The sequence below is a fragment of the Eubalaena glacialis genome, chromosome 13 (assembly GCF_028564815.1).
Source record: "Eubalaena glacialis isolate mEubGla1 chromosome 13, mEubGla1.1.hap2.+ XY, whole genome shotgun sequence".
Classification (NCBI taxonomy): Eukaryota; Metazoa; Chordata; class Mammalia; order Artiodactyla; family Balaenidae; genus Eubalaena; species Eubalaena glacialis.
The window spans coordinates 27071412-27090602 of NC_083728.1; the positions used below are offsets into that span (position 1 = coordinate 27071412).

A 19191-nucleotide genomic window follows, 5' to 3' on the forward strand; every position below is an offset into this window, starting at 1 on the left:
TGTCTGCTCTGAGGGGAGATTAATAACCTCCTGATTTCACCTGAAATGGTGTTTGGACTCTGTGATTTCCTCCTCTTTCTGAGAAGGATTGTGGCTTGAAATAGATCCTCCCTTGAGATAAAGCCCTACTTATCCCAGAATCAGCTGGAAACCCCAGCCTGGGCCCCTGTCCTACGAGGTGGGGGGCATGGGGAGAGGGCTGTGGGGCTCTCACGGCTCCTCAGGAGAGAGTCCTGACCAGGGGCCCTTTCTTGCCTTGCCCCCTGCTTCTGGATTTCAGGTCATTCTGGGAGAAAGACCCATTTAGGGCCCAGGCCCCAGTGGTAGTTTAGCCCCCAGGTAGTAAATTACCCCTATATTGGAAAACCATTAGGGCCTCAATGTGTCCGTGAATGAATAATATCAAGCTTAATTTAATCCCATGTCAAGGTGGGCTTGTTCTGGAGAGTCAGGGTTTGAGACAGCACCTCCTCCCACACCCTTGCACCATGGCTGGGTGCCAAGACCCCATTCAGCACCTTCCCGAGGAACAGCGGGAGCAGAGCACCCAGGGCCTTCCTCCCAGCTGGAAAGGCTGATTTGGGGAAACTTATGTGGCCTCAGTCACCCTGGGGCCATGTGGAGCTGAACTGCCCCTGAGTTGCTCAAGAACTTTTTTGTCTTGTCTGGGCCCTTTTCTTGGAAGGAAACTCCTGCAGGGGATTAGTGCAGAGTGATTTCTCTCCAGCCCTCTTGTTGGCTGGAAGAACCCTGTCTGCTGAAGCTCATCTCTCCAGCCTCCCTTTTAAAGAGACCCCTGTTCAAGGCAGGGCCTGGGGTATCAGTGAGGCCCTCGTGGTGAGGAGTGCTGGGAAAACAGCCAGTTGCCTTTGCTTGGGAAACAAAAGCCCATTTTACACTCAATACACTAGTAGGAAGGTGTTGAAAGTGCTCACCCAGCATCCAGGCACCCATGACAGCAAAGACAACAGAGCGTCCCTGTGTAGATGCGAACATGTTTCTGACAGACTCTGTGTGCATGTGTGTGTGTGTGTGTGTGTGTGTGTGAGAGAGAGAGAGAGAGGGTACCTAGAATGTGCTAGGTGATTAGCTGTGTCAGCCCTCCCCACTTCCCATTTCCCAGATGAGCCTGTATGCTTGTATGACTAGGAAGCAGAGGAGGTGTGCTGGCAGGAAGGAGTGGAGTTGTGCGGGAGTGTCCCCAGGAGGCTGGCCTCCTCCCTGGTGGCCAGGTGGGCTTGGGATGGAGCATGAGCAGCAGCCTTGGGACCCCGCAGCTCCCAGGAGCTGTGGCTCAGGCCACCCTAAGATTTCATTTGTGCTGTTCCTTCCCAACAGGGATTTGAACCCTTGTTGCCTTGGATCCTGGAGGGTTTTCGTCTTCCATTAATAAGCCATCTGATGAACTGAAGTGGTTAAGTTGGGGTCAAATGCGGTTCAGTACCTCCTTGGCATGCTCAGAAGGCTGTGTGTGTAATGCTCGCTGACATGGAGACAAGGGGGGGAATTTCCTCGCACTGAAGAATTTCCAGGGCCTGGAAGGGGCCTGCAGGTGTTCCAGGAGGAGGTGCTCACTTTCTCCATCTTGGTGCCCGCCTGCTTGGGTTAGAGCCGGTGCCAGGGCAACTGCCTTGAGCCTGGTGGTCTTTCTGGCAGGAGCTTCAGCCTCTCATCAAACAGACCCCAAGGGCTGGACAGAGAGGGGCTCTGTTTCCTGCCTGGCCCATGCCTGCCTTCCACCCCTCCTCTGAAACACACACCCAAGGCTCCTGGTCAGGGCTTACGGCTCACAACTGCACTAAATTCACAGCAAATCCTCCTCCTTTGCTCTCTCAAAGCAAGGGGTAGAGATAGAGTTACAGCTCTGAGGAAAGGCCTGGAAAATGTTGTGGAGGCAAAGCCCAGGATCCCTGTCCTGGAGGATGCAAATGGCTCAACTTCAGAGGCACCAGGAACCCAGTTCCCGAGAAAGTGACCCCAGTTGTAAAATAATCAGGTTACTGATAGCACCTGCCCCTGGTTACACGCCATGGATACAGGCGCGTTTCCACCATTTCCCCTCTGGTCTCCCATTTTCTCCTCCTCCTGGGCTGGGCAGCGCTTGGTGCTATTGCTTGCAGAGGAGGAAGGGCCTCAGAACCTGGGTGGAGAGAAACTGAACCTGCCTGTGAATTTTGGACTACAGATAAGAGCAGGTAGGGTTTGGTCGGCTCCTCTCCTTCTGCCCAGAGTCAGGGCTGCCAGATTGGGGTGTGTCCCAGGGGCTGTCTGGGTGCTGTCTGCCTGCCCCCTCTCCCTGCCCCAACTCTTGTGTTCCCTTTTCAGAAGGGCATTTGACCTGATCGCCCTGTGACCCGCAAGTGGCTCAGGTCCTTTGGTGCCTAATAAATGATGGACTTTTGTCAACAGGTGGGCAAGGCTGCAGGCTTCAGGGTGTCCGAAGGTAGAGGTAAGAGGAGCCGGGGGTACTGGCTGGCCAGTCACGTGGGGTCTAGGGAGAGGGGACCTGGAAGTAATGGATTGTACACACTCTTATTTTCTAATGAAAGTTTCGTTGAAGTTTGTTTAAAGAAAGAGAAATTAGTAGGCTGAGTTCCCTTGAGATTCCAGAGGGAAAAGCAAGAAGTGCCCGACTTGTGACCTCTGGGCCCGGCCCCTCATAGCCTGCGCTGGCATCTCCCGCAGGTCCCTCAGACCCGGCTGTGCCCCCCTGTGCTCATCGTCGATGGGCTCTGAACTGTGTACTGGTAATTGCCTGTGTAATTGGGCTGCTCCTGGAGCCTGGGCTCAGTGTGAGCCGGTGAGGTTGCAGTCTGCCCTCTGCAGCTGGGGGCTCTGCTGTAGCAAGTGGGTGGCAAAGGGGGCTTAGGAAGCCTTCTCTCCCAGGTCAGCCCTGGAAGTGAGGGTGTGGGAGCTAATTTTGATTGGAACTTAGAGTTTGGCGGGTTTTTTAAGTTAGGTTTAATAAGTTTGATTTCTCACTTAAAAAATTGCTGTATCAGTGGTGTCAGAAGCTTAGCTAGAACCATCACCCACAAAACAGGGATTCATGTGGCAGAACCCTGGGGATTGTAGGAACACTCGCTAGGGAGAGCTTGATGGTCAGTAGATAACTGGAGAGGGGGTTCCCCAGCCCCCTTCGCTCTCTGCGCTTACTCCAAGTGGGTCAGAATTTTTCTCTGTCCTTCCCTAAATAACAGGGCCCTGGAGGAAAGGAGCCCTGCCACAGTCTCGGTGCCCCTAACATAACACCAGCACATAGTAGATGCTCCATAAGTGCGCGTCGACTCACTGATGAGAGTGAGCTGGGTGTGGGTATGGGTGTAAATATAGCTTCGTCTCCCATGGAGTTTCCTTTGGGTCTCGTCCTGAGACACTTTGTTGTTAAGGAATCTGATTCTTTCGGTTGAAGGGAGGAAGTGTGGTGAGGGGGCCTCTCGGCGTGGTGGACAGTGAGGTGGGCTCTGGGCACAGACTGCCTGGGTTCAGATCCCAGCTCTGCCACTAGCTACGGTGCCCTTGGGCAGCTGAGGCAGGTCTCCAAGGGGCGGGCACCAGATCTGGAGATAGGCCTGACACGGGTGCCTGCTTTCTCTATGGGGCTGTTGCGAGGAAATCTCATAAAACCCCTGCCGCAGAGCCCCTGATGTGTGGGCACTGGGTGCTCTTCGCTATCGGGTGATTGCAACTCAGTGTAAAATTTAGCCCACCTCTGCCCAGTTTGACCTGTCAGGGCAGGGAGAAGTGGAGGGGGGCCATTTTGGCGGATAGTTAAGTGATCTGAGCCAGAGAAACCTGAGGCTCTGCATGGGGGCGCCTGGCAGCTGCAGGAGGGGGATGCTGCATGGCAGCAGCCAGGGTCCAGGTTTCATATGGTCTCCATTCAGGAACTGTGTTCAGCGGGTCCAAGTCCCTGATTGTCAAACTGTTGCCGCGTCCTCATTAAACACCGGTATCATGCCAGGCAATTCAGACAATTTGAGTGGTCTCGCTGGCCTTGTCCAGAGAGCATAGAGCCTGGACCCCGCTCTTGGGAGGACTTAAGGTTTTCTTGGGGAAAGAGAGGGCAGAGAGCCACTGTGCTGCCTGCTGCAGCTGAGTTCTGTGCCTGCCTAAGTGCCAGGGCTGATGGTACAGGCAGGCAGAGGGTGTAAGGAAAGGAACGATGGAGACTGAGCTGGAGTTGATGGAGCCAGGGCGACGTGCGTTTGGAGTTTGGGTTGTGGGGCGCCGAGGCAGTGCAGGCGTTCCAGGTGAGGGGCAGGAAGGAGGGTGCGTCTGGGCCTTCAGAAGCTCTGGCTCTGCCACTTGTTAGCTCGTGACCTTGGGCAGGTGCCTTCACCCCTTGGAGCCTCAGCTTCCTCATCTGTAGAATGGGGCTGATAACTACACCTACCCAGTGGGCCTGTGGTGCACTTGGCACCTGATAAACATTGGCTTCTGTTGTTACTATTTTAAACGCTTGCCAAGTGGGGCTAGAATGTGGGAGCCTTCAGCGCTGCACCCAGCAGTTCTGACTTTTGACTTTTTCTTGCTTCTCAGTGAGAACCTGTGTGTTTATGGAACACTCCTTTCTCTGAGCTGAAGATGGTTGCCCAAGATTATGTGCCCCTGAGGAGGGGACACCCCCGTATGGCTCCACTGCCCGCCGCTCACCCATCCCCCGGCCACTGTGGCCTCCGGGCTGCTTGCTGGAACCCACCAGCACATGCCGGTGCGTGGTGCACTCCCCACGTGGACCCCCCCCCCCAGCAACCTCCCTCACTTCTGCAGGCCTCAGCTCTGCTTGTCCCCTGACCAGTGAGGCTCTTCTTGGCCACCCTGGCAAACACAGTCCTGCAGGCCCCTCTCCCCTCTTGTTCTACTTTATTCTGCTCTACTTTGTAGCCCTCATCGCCTCCGGTATTAGGAGTTTTTCTGCTGATTGTCCATCTCCCCCACTGCACAGTGAGCACCAGGAAGGCCAGGAGTTGTCCACAGATGAATTTTCCAGCATCTAGAAAGGTGTTGGGCACATAGTAGGTGTTCAATAAATACTTGTTGAGTAAATGGACGGAGCATTTTGAATAGGTGTTACTCCCAGATGCGAACAGAATACTTGGTCCTTTAAACCGTGAGTGTTTCGACAATACCCAAGAGCCAGGAGAGGGCCGTCCTGCTTCAGCAGGGACTTCAGGTCATACCCTGAGCACAGTGACCCCTGGGCAGCCAGGAAGGAGCCAGGGCCCCAAGCGAGGATGGCCCGGTTCCTGGCTCCCAGAACCTGTATGGCCCTACCCCTCCAAGGGTCCTTCTCCCCACCTGCCCGCCACCCCTCACTCTGGGTCCTGTCCTGTCCGCGTAGGGAAGAGTCATGTTGCCCTTTGTGCAGAGAGAACCTTTTGAACGTGTGTCTCTCCCTCCGGGTGTGAGAACACAGTCTGAGTGAGTGTGTGAGTGAGCGTGCTTTCACCCAGGGAAGGCTGTGGGTGCGCGTGCTTGTGTATGAGGAGCAGGGCGGCCTGTGGGAGGGAAGCAGAGTGCGTGCGTGTGTGGGGAGAGGGCACGAGAGCACATGTGGTCCCCGTCCCCTGAGGCTCTGGGCGTGCTGCGTGGGGACCCCTGAGCTGGGCGGAGCTGGTGTTCTGGCCCGGCTTGCGTCCTCCTGATTCAGCCGCAGAGGGTGCACACTCGTGCTGCACAGAAGCTGTAAATTCCAGGAAACTCCCTGCCAGCCGGGCTGGTGGGGGAGGGAGTGAGGATAATCCACGCTGGTTCCCTAGCACTTGGAGAGCAGATGTGTCTGCCTCGGACAGCAGCAGAAGAAAGTTCAAACCAAAGTGTGTTTGCTCGCTGTAAAAGAGACCTCTGTGAGGGGCCCCTGGAGGGAGGCCTTTGGGGGGTAGTGCTCTGCCAGAGGTCCTTACTGGGGGCCCACAGAGGCCATTGTATCTTGCTGGGGGAGGGGAAGGGGCAAAGCCAGAGCTCCAGGGTGTGGGAGCCGCTGGGTCATCTTTCTTGCGTTTTACAGCCAGCTCCCAAACACAGTTGCTTGCTGCCCCTGAAAGAGGCTGGGCCAGGAGGAGGTGGGGTCCCTTCCCACTGGAGGGCTGGGTTGAAGGGGCCCCGCCCCGGGGGTTCCCGGATGACTGGCCAAGGGCTCACTGAAGCCAGCGAGGGGAGAGGAGGCAGGCGTGGTCCTCTCCAGCAGGCCCTCCGGCTGTTTGGAAGGCCCTGGCGGCCCCCCAGGCCCTTGAGCCGAACCCCCTTTGCGGTCTGATCCGAACCCTCGCCTGCCCCACCCCCTTCCTTCTCTATACTTCTGGGGCTGGCCTTTTCAGCTCTGGAAGCCGCCCAAGAGCATATCTTTGAAGCACAGCAAAGGTTAGGAAGGAGGAAGACAGAAATGTCCTCTGGGCTGGGGGAGTGGGAGAAAGGAATTCCATGCATGCTCCACGGGAGTCGGGAAGCAGGCGTGGTGGGCGCGATCAGCCTGGCCTCGGTGGTGCCCGGCATGTCCTGCTGCCCACTCCTGCTCGCCTGGCCCTGCGTGGAGTGAGCCCTCGTCCGCGGGCTGTGGGCAGGGAGTGGGGAGCAGTGGCCCTTGTTTACAGCGGTTGCTTCAGCCTTGGCTCACAGGGGTAAGAGCCAGGCCCTGCGATCCGCCCCTACAGGATGCGAAACCTCGTAATTGTCTTCAATTACAGACAGCGCCGGCCCTCAGCCCCGGCTTCCGACAGGAATCAGAGCCTGAGCCACTTCCATGGGAGGGTAGGGGGAGCGACCCAGCCCCCACTGCAAGGTTTGGGGGCGCCCTACGGCCTTTGGGGACACCTCCAAACGCCCAGGGGCCCTGGGGTTCACCCAGAATGCTGCCGAGGGGCTGCAGAGAGCCCGTCCCTGTTGAACGCCCACCTTCTTTGTCCCTGATCAGGATGAAACTTCTGTGAGCAGTGAAGATTTTGATATGAATGACTCCACATGGATGTCAGCTGACCCACACCTGGCCTCCAGCCTGAGTCCCAGCCAGGAGGAGAGGATGCGGAGCCCGCAGAACCTCCACAGCCAAGAGGACGGTGAGTGTCCCTTTGCGGCTGGTGGGGGAGGGGCTGTGTCCCCGCCTGCAGGGTCCTAGGAATCCCTGGGGGGGGGTTAGGAGGGTGGGGGCAGGGGTAGAATCTGGGCTGGAGCCTCTGGGGGCGGCTGGGCCCAGGCTGACAGCTGCCCCCAGTGTTCTCAGCGTCTCCACAGGCCCCACTGCCCCAGCCCCTAGTTCCGGGGAGAGCAGTTGTTCCTCCCAAAGGTGAAGGGCTCAGAGCTCTTCGGGGATCGGCAGCCTGATGGTGTCCTGCCTGTTTGCTCTGATGCTCACGGGCTGGTGGGATATGGATGTCGAAGTTATCACGGTTCAGGTCTGGGAAGGTTAACAGTGTGCCTGACCCGGAACAGTCCAGCTGCCCAGTAACGAAAGCAAGAGCTGGGCTTCCGTGGCCTGGATTTGAGGCTACAGGACCAGGGTCCCTGCCTTTCCCCTGGTGAGCGAGCAGGCAGTGCGCTTGTCCACGTGTGTGCCCGACCCCTTGGGATGAGAGGTGGTCTGGTGAGGAGCTGCCCAGACTGCCCCGGCCCTGGCCCCCGTCACCCGCCAGGGCCTGCCAGCCAGCCTTCTCTTGCCTGCCTTGGAACACAGGCTCCTTTCTTGGGGTGGGAGCGCTGGGGTCAGAGTCAGACCCCAGAGGTCCACTCTGGCGCTCCCACGCTGAGCCCCGGGGCTGGACTCTGGGACTCCAGTGCCTGCCTCAGTTAGATGCAGCTGTGGGCGTGGGGTGGCACCTGTAGTCAGACCGTCCCGGTTGGGCAGGGCTCTGCTCTCCCAGAGGAGGTGATTGGGGGTGGGGGATGAGCTGGAGAGAACTGGGGTGTAGAGCTGCAATTAGGAGGGGTCGAAGGTCGGGGCCTGGAATGTGGGCGGGAGGTGCAGGGTTAAAAAGGGGTGTAATGTTAACTCTGTGAAACGGGTTAGCCTTAAAGAGTAAATAAGGGGTAGGAGCCTTGCAGTTTGGGTCAAAGTTCGTCTCCATGGCGGAACCCGCGTGCCTGCCTCCCCACAGCCCTTCCAGGCCTGAATCCGGCTTTGTCTGGGAGGAGACCCAGCCCGGAGGCCGCTGGGGTGGCTGCGCCTGGGGCTGGGGAGCCCAGGGTGTGGTTCTGTGAGGAGTGGGGTGCGAGGCTGCTGGGAAAGAAAAGGCTTTTGTCCCTTGACGCCTCATGAGGTCAGCACGACCCCCTCGTGCTGCGAGCCTCCCAGACCGACACCGCCTTCCAGCTCCAGCGTTCCCGCGGGTGGGGAGCCGAGCGGGGGCAGCGCATGCTGTCGGGGGGCTCTGGGGCCGGGACATGCCCAGCAGCTGACCTCCCACCTCATCTGAGCTGATTGAGGGCCACAGCCAAAGGCCACACCGAGGTCCACACCAGCAAAGCTCAGCCCAAGGCTGTCGGTTACACCTTCCCAAGAAGGATCCAGAGCATTTATTTTTAAAAACCCCACAGTAGTAGGACTGAATGGGGGCCATAGTCCCCCAACTCATTCTCCAAAAACTCGTGTTATTGTTGCTTACAACCACCCTTTGGCGGGGAGCGGGGTGGGGGGGGTGTCTCATCTCTGTCAGAGACACTCTCCAGGGAGATGTGGTGATTTGGGGGGGCCTCCAGGATCAGGTAGCAGAAGGGAGTGCTTCTGTGGGGTTTACAGGGCTTCCTCAGCCACGGAGGCTAATGGGGTCAGTGTGTCCCGCAGCCGGTCCCGCAGGAGCCAGGTGGGGGCGCCAACCCAGGTGTGTGTCGTCATACGTGTCCCCCACCCCTCCAGCCGCCCAGGTCCCTCCTGACTGTGGGTGCTGGGGCCGGGGCAGGCTGGCCCGCTGACAGGACGAGGGTGTTTATCAGGGCAGGCAGCCAGAGCTGGAGACAGGGAGGATGGTGTTGACCACGATACCATCGATTTAATTATTTCATCAGAGGCTGTGTCTGGAGGCTGTGGGTTGATGTGCTGGCCAGAGACCGACCCAGACCCAGTGCAGGGGGTCGCAGGCTTTGAGAGACCGGCTGGCTTGGTCTCTGCTGCCCTTCTGGTCCTAGATCTGGTGGTGACTCCCGTGTCTGTCCAGACCAGTGGGCTCCCAAAGCTGGGCGCAGACCCGGCCTGGAGTCCTTGGCCAGCCCTCCAGCCCTCCCTCTGAAGGTGCCTGCAGTGTAGACGTGAGCTGAGATCCCGCTCCCATCAGTGAATCGGTGGGAGACCGTTGGGGGCTTCAGGGTGTTCTCATGTCCCCTGTTGTTAAAGAAGGACTGGGCAGGGACAGGCCAAGCAGGGGCTCTGTGTGCATCCAGGCACAGCCCTCCATGGTCTCCACTCCCTGCTCATGTGCCTTCGTCCAGAAGCTTCCCCAACGCCACCGACCCCCAGGATGGCTTGGTGCTCGGTCTCTGGCCCTCGGTCCTCCATCTGGGGTCCTCAGTCTGAGGCCCCCATTGTGAGCTCTGCAAGGGGCGGACCACGTGGATCTTGCTCTCTGCTCTGTCCCCGGTGACTCTGGCTGCATGCCTGGCACGTCATAGGGGCCTGCTGAATGTTTGTTGCCCGAATGAATAAAGGAACAAACATTTATTGAGGCCTACCCCCGAGCACACCATCCAGAGGGGAGAGAGGTCTGCCCCCGCCAAGTCGGGTTCTTTGTTCCTGAGGATACCCCCCGGTCTGAGCACCTGGGTCTTTTCCTTTAGCCAGAAAGTGTGGGGACTCCCAAGGCCGTGCCAGGGAGCAGCATCCCACCCCTGCTGGTCAGGGATACAGCCAGAGCATTTCAAGAAACCAGGCAGTTTGCACAGATTCACACCTGTTGGTGGATGTGTTGGGGCCCTCCTCTTCCTCCAGCACCTCCTCCTCCCCCTTTTTCAAATTTTAGCAAAGGCAGATAAGGGCTGGGCCTTAGCAGGGCAGGTCCCATGGCTGAGACCAGGAATGAATCAGGCCAGTTCTCACTCCTGGGAGCTTGTCTGAGGTTCAGCAGGTGTGGGAGTGTGCTTGCCACGAACACAAACATGGTTGTGCTTTTGTCCCCAAGCCTGCCACTGCCTGCGAGGCCTCACTTCACAGATCTCTTTCACGGGTCCCATTCCTGGCTTCTTGAAATCACAGCATCAGGTGCTTTGGCCGGGGAACCCCATGGTGCTTCCTCATTGGCGGCTGGAGCTGCTGTGGGTGAGCACAGGGCTCTTGTCCCGTCTCAGGGGAGGGAACTGTTGATCAGTGAGAGAACTGGGGTGATCTGGCCAGAGTCGGGAGGGGTTGCCAAGACTGCTCCCCTCCTCTTTCCTCTTTGGCAGGCGTCGAGGTCCTGTGCGAGGTTCCCCAGAAGATGGGCACGGGAGCCTGGGAACCACAGGAGGCTGTCCCCCCAAACTCAGAGCACTACCTCCTCTGAGTCGTGATCCAGGGCTGAGTGATCCAGGCCGTTCCCACCACTGCCTGCAGTCCACGTACAGCCAGATCCCCTCCAGACCCGCCACTAAGCCCCGCTGAGGCTTTGGGCTTTCTTTTGAGTCCACACAGACCCCTGGTCTCATCATAGGTGCCTGGGAAAACACCCAGGAGCTGCATTTTGGGGGTGGAGAGGAGGACAGTTGGAAGAAGCCAACTGTTGAGACTCTGTCCAGAGACACGGTGGTCTGGCATTGACTTAGGACCAAACAACACATCCATCTGTAGTTATGCCCCGTCAGTGGGACTATCTGTTTGATGACCATCTCTTCCCCAGATACCGACTAAGCACCCTGAGAGCCAGTTCCCTGGTGCCCAGCATAGCCCCTGGCACAGAGCAAGTGGGGGGAGTGTCTGTTAAATGAATAAGTGAAAGAGGGCCCAGGCCGGGCAGGTGAGCCAGCAGGCTGCTGGATATCAGATGCATGGCCAGGCCAGGGCCCTCTCCTTCCATTTCCCCTTGATGTGCTTCAGCAGGCCTCTTGCTCTGCCTCTTCCTGAGCGGAAAATGTGAGGCCTGGCCTCCAGAAGGGATGCGGGGGGTGGGGAGTGGACATTACTCACCTTCCGGGCGGACAGGAAGTCACCGCCAGGGCAGAACAGAGGGTCCTGCTTCTGTCTTCCTGCAGGGTCATTGGGGTTTGCTGGGCAGGAGCTGTGGGGCATCTGGGGGGCCTCTTGTTTGTGCCTCTCAGACGAGCGGCTCCTCCAGCCTTGGGCCTCTGGGACCCACTGGACCTCGGAGCTTCCCTCCCTCCAGGGACATGGTGCCAGCACTTTCTGCCTGCAGACTGGACGTCTGGAGTCTCTCCTCCAGTGGCCATCACCACGTCATGAGGCTGGACCAAGGTGCTGAGGGTCCTGGCTTAAGCCTTTGGTTCTTTCAGAGCTCTCCACCAGTTTTGTCACATGAGTATCAAGCCCTGTGGCCTGGGAGGCTGATAACCCCTCGCCCCTTCAAGGAACCTGCAGGAGAGGGACAGGCACACAGAACGTGGGATCCCCGCCAGGTTGTAAGCTTTCTGAGGGCAGGAGATGTGTCTTTGAAGAAACGTATCTTATTTTTTACCTTATTTCACAAGTATTACATTCATTGTAGAAAACAGAAAAAAAACAGGAGCAAAAAAAAAAAATGATAGTCAAAGTTACCAATGTTACCAGTGCTATTTTTCTTAGTCTTTTCTGTGTATATAATCAAAGTCGTTTCCTCTTAAAAAAAAAAAAAAAAGGTGGGGGGAGGGATCGTGTAGTGTTGGACCCACGTTTTTTTCCACATGGTGTCTCGTCTCTCCCCATCGCTGATATGGCATTTTTAAAGGTTGGTCATCCCAGTGACTGGAGGTCCCATTCCTGAGCCCACTGTTTGCTCAGCTCTGCGCTGGTGGCAGGTTGGCTGCGACCCTGTGAGCTCAGAGCTGTGACTAGGCCTGACCTGCAGAGGGAGAGGTAACTTGCCCAGACTCCAAGTGGCCGCAAGGGTGTCTCTGACTCCAGAGCCTATGTTTGGGCCACTCATGGGGAAGGACATCCCAGCCCCCCTTTTCTGTTGTCACAAACAGTGCGGCACGGAGCAGCCTCAGGGCCGAGTGTCCTCTTCTGGGCTTTATCCCCAGCCCTCAGCTCAGAGCAGGTGCCCAGCAAACGGCTCTTGAGAAGCTAGTGGCAGAGACGGGGGACCAGCGGAAGCCTCTCGGAGGAGGCTGCGTTGTGATGTCGAAGGCAGGTGTTCAACAGCCTGGGAAGCTTGGGCAGCACGTCAGGAGGAGGCTGGGAAGGGAGGAAGATGCTGCATGCCAGGGTTGGGGATTTCCTGGGTCACATGTCTCCAGAAGCTCCTTGTGGCCCCAAGCTTCGGCCAGGAGAGAGAGCCCAGGCCAGGCGAGGGGCTGGCATGCAAGGGATACGGGAGGAAGGAGAGAGGTGAAGCCGCCTCTGTGGGCCCAGGGTCTCTCCCAGACACGGCCCCCTGCCGGCAGCCCCTGGCACCTTGCCGTGGGTCTCCCGAGCAGGTCCTGGCCTGCCCTGGTCCTGCAGTGCGGTCTTAAGCAAGTTGTTCTCCTCTGATCCCTGGCTGCTGTGTGTAGCGTGGCCTGCGTGACTGCAGCCATTAATCCTGGTGTGTCTCAGGAGCCATTTGTGAGAAGACCAAGGCTTCCTGCCTCCTGGCTCTTGCTGCCCTTGGGTGTGGCGCTCCACTACCCAGACACGCAAACTGGGCAGCAGCAGGGGCGGTCACCTGGGGAGCAGGTGTGTGACTTGCTTGCCCAGGGCTCGGTATTTACAGCAGTGCCGCCTCCCCTGTCCTCACCCACCTGGGCCTCTCTCCCCGGTCTCCACGGAGGGTGGGTCTGCAGGGGGAGTGTGCCCTAACCCCAGCCACGGTGAGCCAGCCCAGGCTAGATTCTGCCTTTGCTCCCTCTCTGCTGTGTGGCCTGGGGCCAATCCCTCCCCGTCACTGGATGGTGGGGTGAGGACTGGACAGTGTGTGGACAGGGAAGGCTGGGTGAACGGAGATGGGATCGTTGCCTCTCAGGTGGCCAGGCAGCTGCAGGAGGCTCTGCTGAGGAGCCGGAGGCTGGGGTCCGTGGCCAACTGGCACTCACAGGCTGAGGGGGCTGTAGGTGGGTCAGGAGTCAGCCTCACTTTACCCCATCCACCCAACCCTTCACTGCCCCACGCGGTCCAGTCCTGTCTCCTCATCCATCCAGGTCTTTCTTGATCCCTTCTGCCCACTGCGCCCTGTGGGGTTCTGACCACGGCTTTCTTTACCAGCTCGCGGCTTGGGCACCCACAGCTTGCTCTAGCATCTCCTGAGTTCCTGTCCCACTCACCACCCACATGTGCCAGGGCCTGTTGGGGGACCTTATGTCTCCCAGGATCCTGCTCCCTGATCTGCAAACCCCAGACCCGTCCCAAGCTCCCACACTGATGGGCAGCCCCACGGGCAGCTGCAAGTTAGCTCTTCTGTCCAAGGAGAAGGCGCCCGGGCAGCAGCTTAGCTCCTGTGTGCTGGCCACTGTGCCGGGCGCTGAGGATGCCACGGGAGTGTTCCCGGCCGGGGGTGGAAGCTGCGTGTGCAAGGGAAGAGGCAAGAGGCTGTACTGCGAGTGGGGTTGGGGCCAGGCCAGGCAGGCTCGGAGACAGTCGCCCGCATTACCCCTGAGCCTCGGCCACTTCTTGTGTTCTCTGCGCATGGTACCCACCCTCCCACGGGCCCACCCCTGCGGTTGGAGCAGCTGTCTCCCCAGGCGGGGCCCCAAGGCTTCACAGCCTGCTGCAGCCTGCTCACTATGGACCTGACCCTCGTGGTTGTGCATCCTCCCTGGTCACTGTCACATGGGGGGAGGACTGTGGCCCCTTCACAGTGGCCTCCCTGGGATGGCTTCCTGCATTGGACTTTTAAACTGAGCCTCCTCTCCCCCACGCCTGATCTTGGTCCTGACTCCACCTTTCTCAGGTGAGACTGGAAGCTGTGTCTGGGCCTCATTTTCTGGCTACAGGTCACATACTCCCTCCTTCTCGAGCAGTAGCTATTTGCTCCTATTCAAGGCTCCAAACATCCGCACCGGATGGAGAGAGGCAGTGGCAGCGGCGGCCTCCTGCCCCAGCCCCGCAACCCCAGAACTAGGGCCCAAGCCCTTCCGGGGATTGGCCGTGGGCCACCCTGCCAGGCCCGGGTCACAGGAAAGTGTCCATCATCAGCTGGGCTGCAGGCGGCACAGACAGTGCTGGGCTGTACTGGCCTCCTGCCGCTGCGGGGTAAGGGAGGCTGGGAGACAGCACCGAGAGATCCCTTTATCCCCGGAGCAGGCCAGGCCTGCACAGCCCTGGCCTTGTGCAGGCTGCCAGGGTCTTAGGCCCTCACAGGCCCCCAGACGCCTGGTGGGGGCATAGGGCAGGACACGCTCCAGGGCCCTAGAGGTAAAGTTCACCTGCTGAGAAAGGGAGAGGGAGATCCCCCCGACACCTGGAAGATTCGTCTAGGCCTGCTGAGCCATCGGGGTGTCAGAGCCCTGCTCCCCCCTGCCCCCCTCCCCAGCCCAGGACACGTGGAAACCCAACTGCCTCTTGCCCCTCTGTGGAGGCAGGCCTGCTGTGCTGGAGAGGAGGCCAGGGGAGGGGTGTGTCGGAGAGGCATCGCCACCCGAGCCTGTCCACAGGCGACGTTCCCAGGAACCAGGAAGTGACTGGGGCCACGCTGGCGTGATCACTCTGACCTAAGGGCTGGGATGCACTGAACCCAGACGGGCTTCCTGGCCGGCTGGCAGAAGGCCTGCCAGGCCCTCAGAAGCCACACACAAGCACACAGGCTCTGGGGCTAGGGCCCTGCCCCATGAATCATTCACACATGGTTGCCCGAAGTGGCTCTCTTTGCTCTCAGAACACATCATTTGTTTTGGGGTTGGGGTGAGGGGGTGCAGGGGACCTCACAGCTAGAGATTTGCGCACTGAATTAGCATTGAGGGCTCACTGCCTGTGTTTGGCCTTGAGGGTGGGGCCAGGGAGACTGTCGGGCCTGGGAAGACATAGACCCAGGCAGTCCATATTGGGAGTATTTTCCCCCGGGGCACATTGGGCCAGGATATGTTGGGGAGGGCCGGCAGAAAGTGGGACAGTGGCAGGGGTGGGGGCTGTCCCATAGTACAGATGGGCAAATTGAGGCCAAGAGAAGAAAGAGCATGAGGGGTGGGTGCTTCGGGGAATCAGGCAGCACTGGGGCTCATCTGTGCTCTTCCATTCACACTGTGTGACAGCCGATGACTTCCCTCTGGGATCCTCTGGTTCCTTCATGATGTCTGTTCCGGGGGGTGGTTGTGCAAATCAGGCACAATGAGTCTGCCCGGCGCCTGCCACATACTTGATGTCCACCCCACCGAAGGCGGCACCCGCCCCCAGTGCCCCGCCGCCAGCCCTGCTCAGGCCACCTGCCCCAAAACCCCAACTCTGATCTGCAACTTGGACACCTCTCTAGGGGCTGAGACCCCAGGGTCCCTGCACTGAGCGAAATGATTTCAGTTTTAGGGGGAAATCACAAAAATCTGGGTCTGCACTAACATGGGAGCCACAGACTGCTATCGAAAAGGACTCGTGCAAATTGAGGTATACCGTGTAAAATACACACTGAGTTTCAAAGACTTCGTATGAAAAAAGGATGTAAGGTATCTCAGATTTAACACGGTATTATTAGTTGAAATGATAATATTTTGGATATATTGGGTTAAATAAAGTAGTTTATTAAAATTCATTCCACTTGTTTTTTTTTTTTTACATTTTTTAACATGGCTACTAGAAAACTGACAATTCCGTAGGTGGCTCGCATTAAGTTTCTGTTGGACAGCGCCGCTCTGGACTCTGAGGGCCTCAGGTGTTGATACCAGCTTCAGGAATGAGTCATAAAAGGGCAGGAAGGTGGATGCTGTGGAATAGAGGTGCTGGGGGTGTTAGGGGGCAGGAGTGGAGCCGGGATGGGGAGCAGGGGCTGGGCCAGGCCTTTGGAACCACAGGGATGGAGCAGGGTAGCGTTCAGGAGGGGCAGCTAGGTGGGCAGCGGGGTCCGAAGGCAGACTGTGGGGCAGATGCCCGGTGTGGCCCCACCGCCCAGGATGGTGGGGTCCCAGTGACACCGCCTCACCCAACTCCTCGGTGTCCCCCGTTTGACCCCAGGGCCCTCTTCCGGGAGGAAGAGCAGGGTAAGCCTGCCAGGAGCCTGATGCTCCTGGGAACTATGCATCATGTCAACACAGCCTGGCCACTGGCCTTTGTCAGAGCGGAGGCCAGCCCTGGCGAGGCGCGCACCCCAAATTCAGAGCAGAGTCAGTGCCCCCGAAATGCAGCCCGAAGCCATGTGGCAGGGGGGAGGAGGGGCTGGCTCTTCCACATCCTGGGGGCCGCCAGGCCACGGTGGGGCTGCGGCTCCAGCACTCTCCCCTCCCCGCCTCATCCGGGCCCATGTCCTGTGTGTGTGAATTATCGACGCCCCCTCCTCTCCCCTGCCTGGAAGCCCGCCGAGGAGGGGGTGCTTCCTGCGGCAGCCCAGCCGCACCTCTGGCCACAGCGGGCAGCCTGCAGCGGGCACTCCGGGCTGGTGGGGCCGTACGCCCGGCCCGTGGTCCCAGGGCCGGTGGACCTTCGCGCTCTTGCCCAGCCCTCCTTGGGAGCCTGCAAGGGTCGCCCCTGGGAGAGGGCGCCGCTGGCTGTGGCCCCAGAGCCCGGTGTGGCGATTGGCGGCTCGCACAGAGCCGGGCTTGTGCGGACTGCGGGGCGCTGGCGCCCACATAAGGGCATTGTTTGCCGAGGTAAAAGGGGTTTTTGTCTCCTTCTGGAGACTGGACAGAAGGAGGAACAATTTCCCCCATTCATCACTAATTCCCCCATTTGAATAGCAGCGCATTGCCCCACGTTACATAGATAGGCACGCAGTCCTTCCCTGCCCATAGGCATTCCGGGCACAGGTGGTGGGCCCTATGTCCTGCCCAGACCGGGGAGCTGCCCTTCGCCGGAGCCAGGGAGGCCTGGTTTTGTGGACATGCTCGGCAGGGGTGCGTTCCCACCACTTCCCCGTGGCCCCGCACTGCACTTGTCCCTGTCACTGCGGTCACAGGCTGGGGGCAGTCCTGTCCTGCTGGCATTGTTCGGGGCTCCGGCCGGCCGGCTGTGGGTGGGGTGCCCACCCTGGAGGGGCCTCCTGCCACAGCTGCACAGATAAGGACCAGGTAGAGACAAGAGGGTCACTTCCAGCTCCGTGTCCCGTGCCTGGAGGCCTGCACCCCCGGAAGCCCCGACTCCTGCACTCCGTGTACTGGGCCCTTGGTGCCCATGGGGCCAGCTGGGTTCTTTCACAGGGTCATAAAGTGTCAGAGCCCAAGAGGGCGTCAGCGGCAACTCCCTAGACTGCAGATAAGAGGAGCCAGGGAGGCGGGCTGTGCCCAAGGTCGGGAGACAGCGCGGCCCCGCACCTGCTCCCCCGGCCCTGCTCCTCGGGCATGGGTTTGCGTGCGTGACTCCCTTAAGTCACATTTTTTTGGAGAGGGTTGGGAGGAGGAAAGAACTAGGAACGGATCAGAACCCAGCTTGCCCCAGCCTGGGATGATGATGTTTCTCCCTCTTCCTTTCCCCACACAGTGCCAGGCAGGTCTCTGGGCCAGGGCTGTGCTGGGCGCTGGGGGAGGGCGGGCCCTGCAGCCAGCCCCTCCTGGGGTTGGGGTGGCCCACAGTGAGGAGAGGGCCGGTGGAGGCTCCGTTCCCTCGGGCCCTCCCAGGGGCAGCACCGTGGATTACTCAGAGACCAAACCAGGCACACGTGATGCAACCTGCCTCCGGCCAGCTTTAGCAGTTAAGGAAATCATTGGCTCCTATAACCAGAAAGTCTAGGGCCTTCTTTGGCTTTGGGCACGGACAGATTTAGGGGGGATTTGTCTGTGCCAGCTTGTCAGCCCTGCCTTCCGGGTGAGGGCCTCCCTGCTGAGTGGGCTCAGCAGCCCCTGGGGTGAGGGGAGGGTCCCTCTTCCCAGTCGTTTCTGCAAAAGCCCCTGGACTGACTTTCATGGGTCGAGCTTGGTCAGATGCCCATCACGGATCGCTGTGATGGGCTGTGCTGACTGGCCGGGCCTGGGGCACATGCTCACCCTGGAAGACTCAGGGTGCCCTCACCAGAGGAAAGGGTGTGGTTTCTGGAGAGGCAGGAATGATCTGGGGCAGCTTACGGGGGCGCTGGGCACAGACCATAGACATAATATGTAAGAAGGTGATAAACACTCTGAAAAAAACGGGTAAAGGGGTCAGCGTGTCAGAGTGGGGGCAGGGAGGTCTTACTGAGAAGGTGACCTTTCAGCAAAGCCCTGGAGGGAAGGGAACTCCGAGTGTCCTGAGAAGAGGGAACAAGGGCAGAGGCCAGGGCACACAGCTGGATGGGGTGACAGCGAGGGTGGGGGGCTGCCAGCAGGGCCCAGCGGGCCTGTGGAGAGTTTGGCTTCAGCTTGGGGGTTTGAACTCAGTCCATGGACTGTGGCCGGGTCATCACCACTGCCTCGGGGGCCTCTGGACGGATACAGCCGCTGCCTCGGGGCCTCTGGACAGATGCAGCCGCTTTTCTTGTCCTCAGCAGCCCTCTGCCCTGCTTTGGTCAGGGGGCTTCAGCCCTTGCCCCAGGGCCTTCTCAGCATTGTCCTTGGAGGCTTCTCCTAGAAAGCCTGCCCTGCCTCCCTTCCTCCCTCCTGCCCAGCACCCACCCTAGTTCCACCCTCCCTGGGGTGAGATCCGCAGCGGGTGGTCCAGAACTGGGGCCTCGATGGGTGCTGCAGTCAGAGAGGGCTTCCCAGAGGAGGAAGGGGTTGCAGGGGGAGGAGGGGGACAGGGATCAAGGGCGAGAAACTCCAAGGCTCTCTCCAGAGCCCAATGTCCTCTAGAACCTTATGTTTCGTTTCTTGCTCCCTAGAGCATGAGCCCCAGGACAGTGACCACCCCCATCTTTTCACCTCAGTGTCGCCAGTGCCCCACACAGGCCTGACACCCAGTAAGTGTTCGAGAAAGGAAGGGACGAGGGCAGGAACAGCATCTTCCCGGCCCTGTCCCTCTCCCACCTCCCCTTGCCGTGCCCACCTCAGATCTGGCACCAAGCTGGGCTCCGAGGGGCCCCCGGAAGCCCACAGTCCAGTCTGGAAAAGCCATGCTCG

The 19191-nt window shown here is 59.2% G+C and overlaps 1 protein-coding gene across 7 annotated transcripts in view; it reads left to right on the forward strand.

Annotated features, from left to right (window-relative positions):
• Positions 1-19191, forward strand: part of NOL4L (nucleolar protein 4 like) — a 129404-nt gene that overhangs the window by 92846 nt on the left and 17367 nt on the right. For 3 of the 7 annotated variants that reach the window (XR_009703528.1, XM_061209994.1, XM_061209997.1), the window contains one exon: positions 6914-7055. Coding sequence is in view for 6 of the 7 variants with exons in the window: in XM_061209994.1 (XP_061065977.1) it covers positions 6914-7055 (142 nt within the window). In the remaining variant the exon portion in view is untranslated. Of the gene's footprint in view, positions 1-4545; positions 4715-6070; positions 6364-6469; positions 6621-6747; positions 6782-6913; positions 7056-19191 lie in introns of those variants that run through there. The other 4 variants (XM_061209996.1, XM_061209999.1, XM_061209998.1 and 1 more) reach the window with 4 other exon arrangements.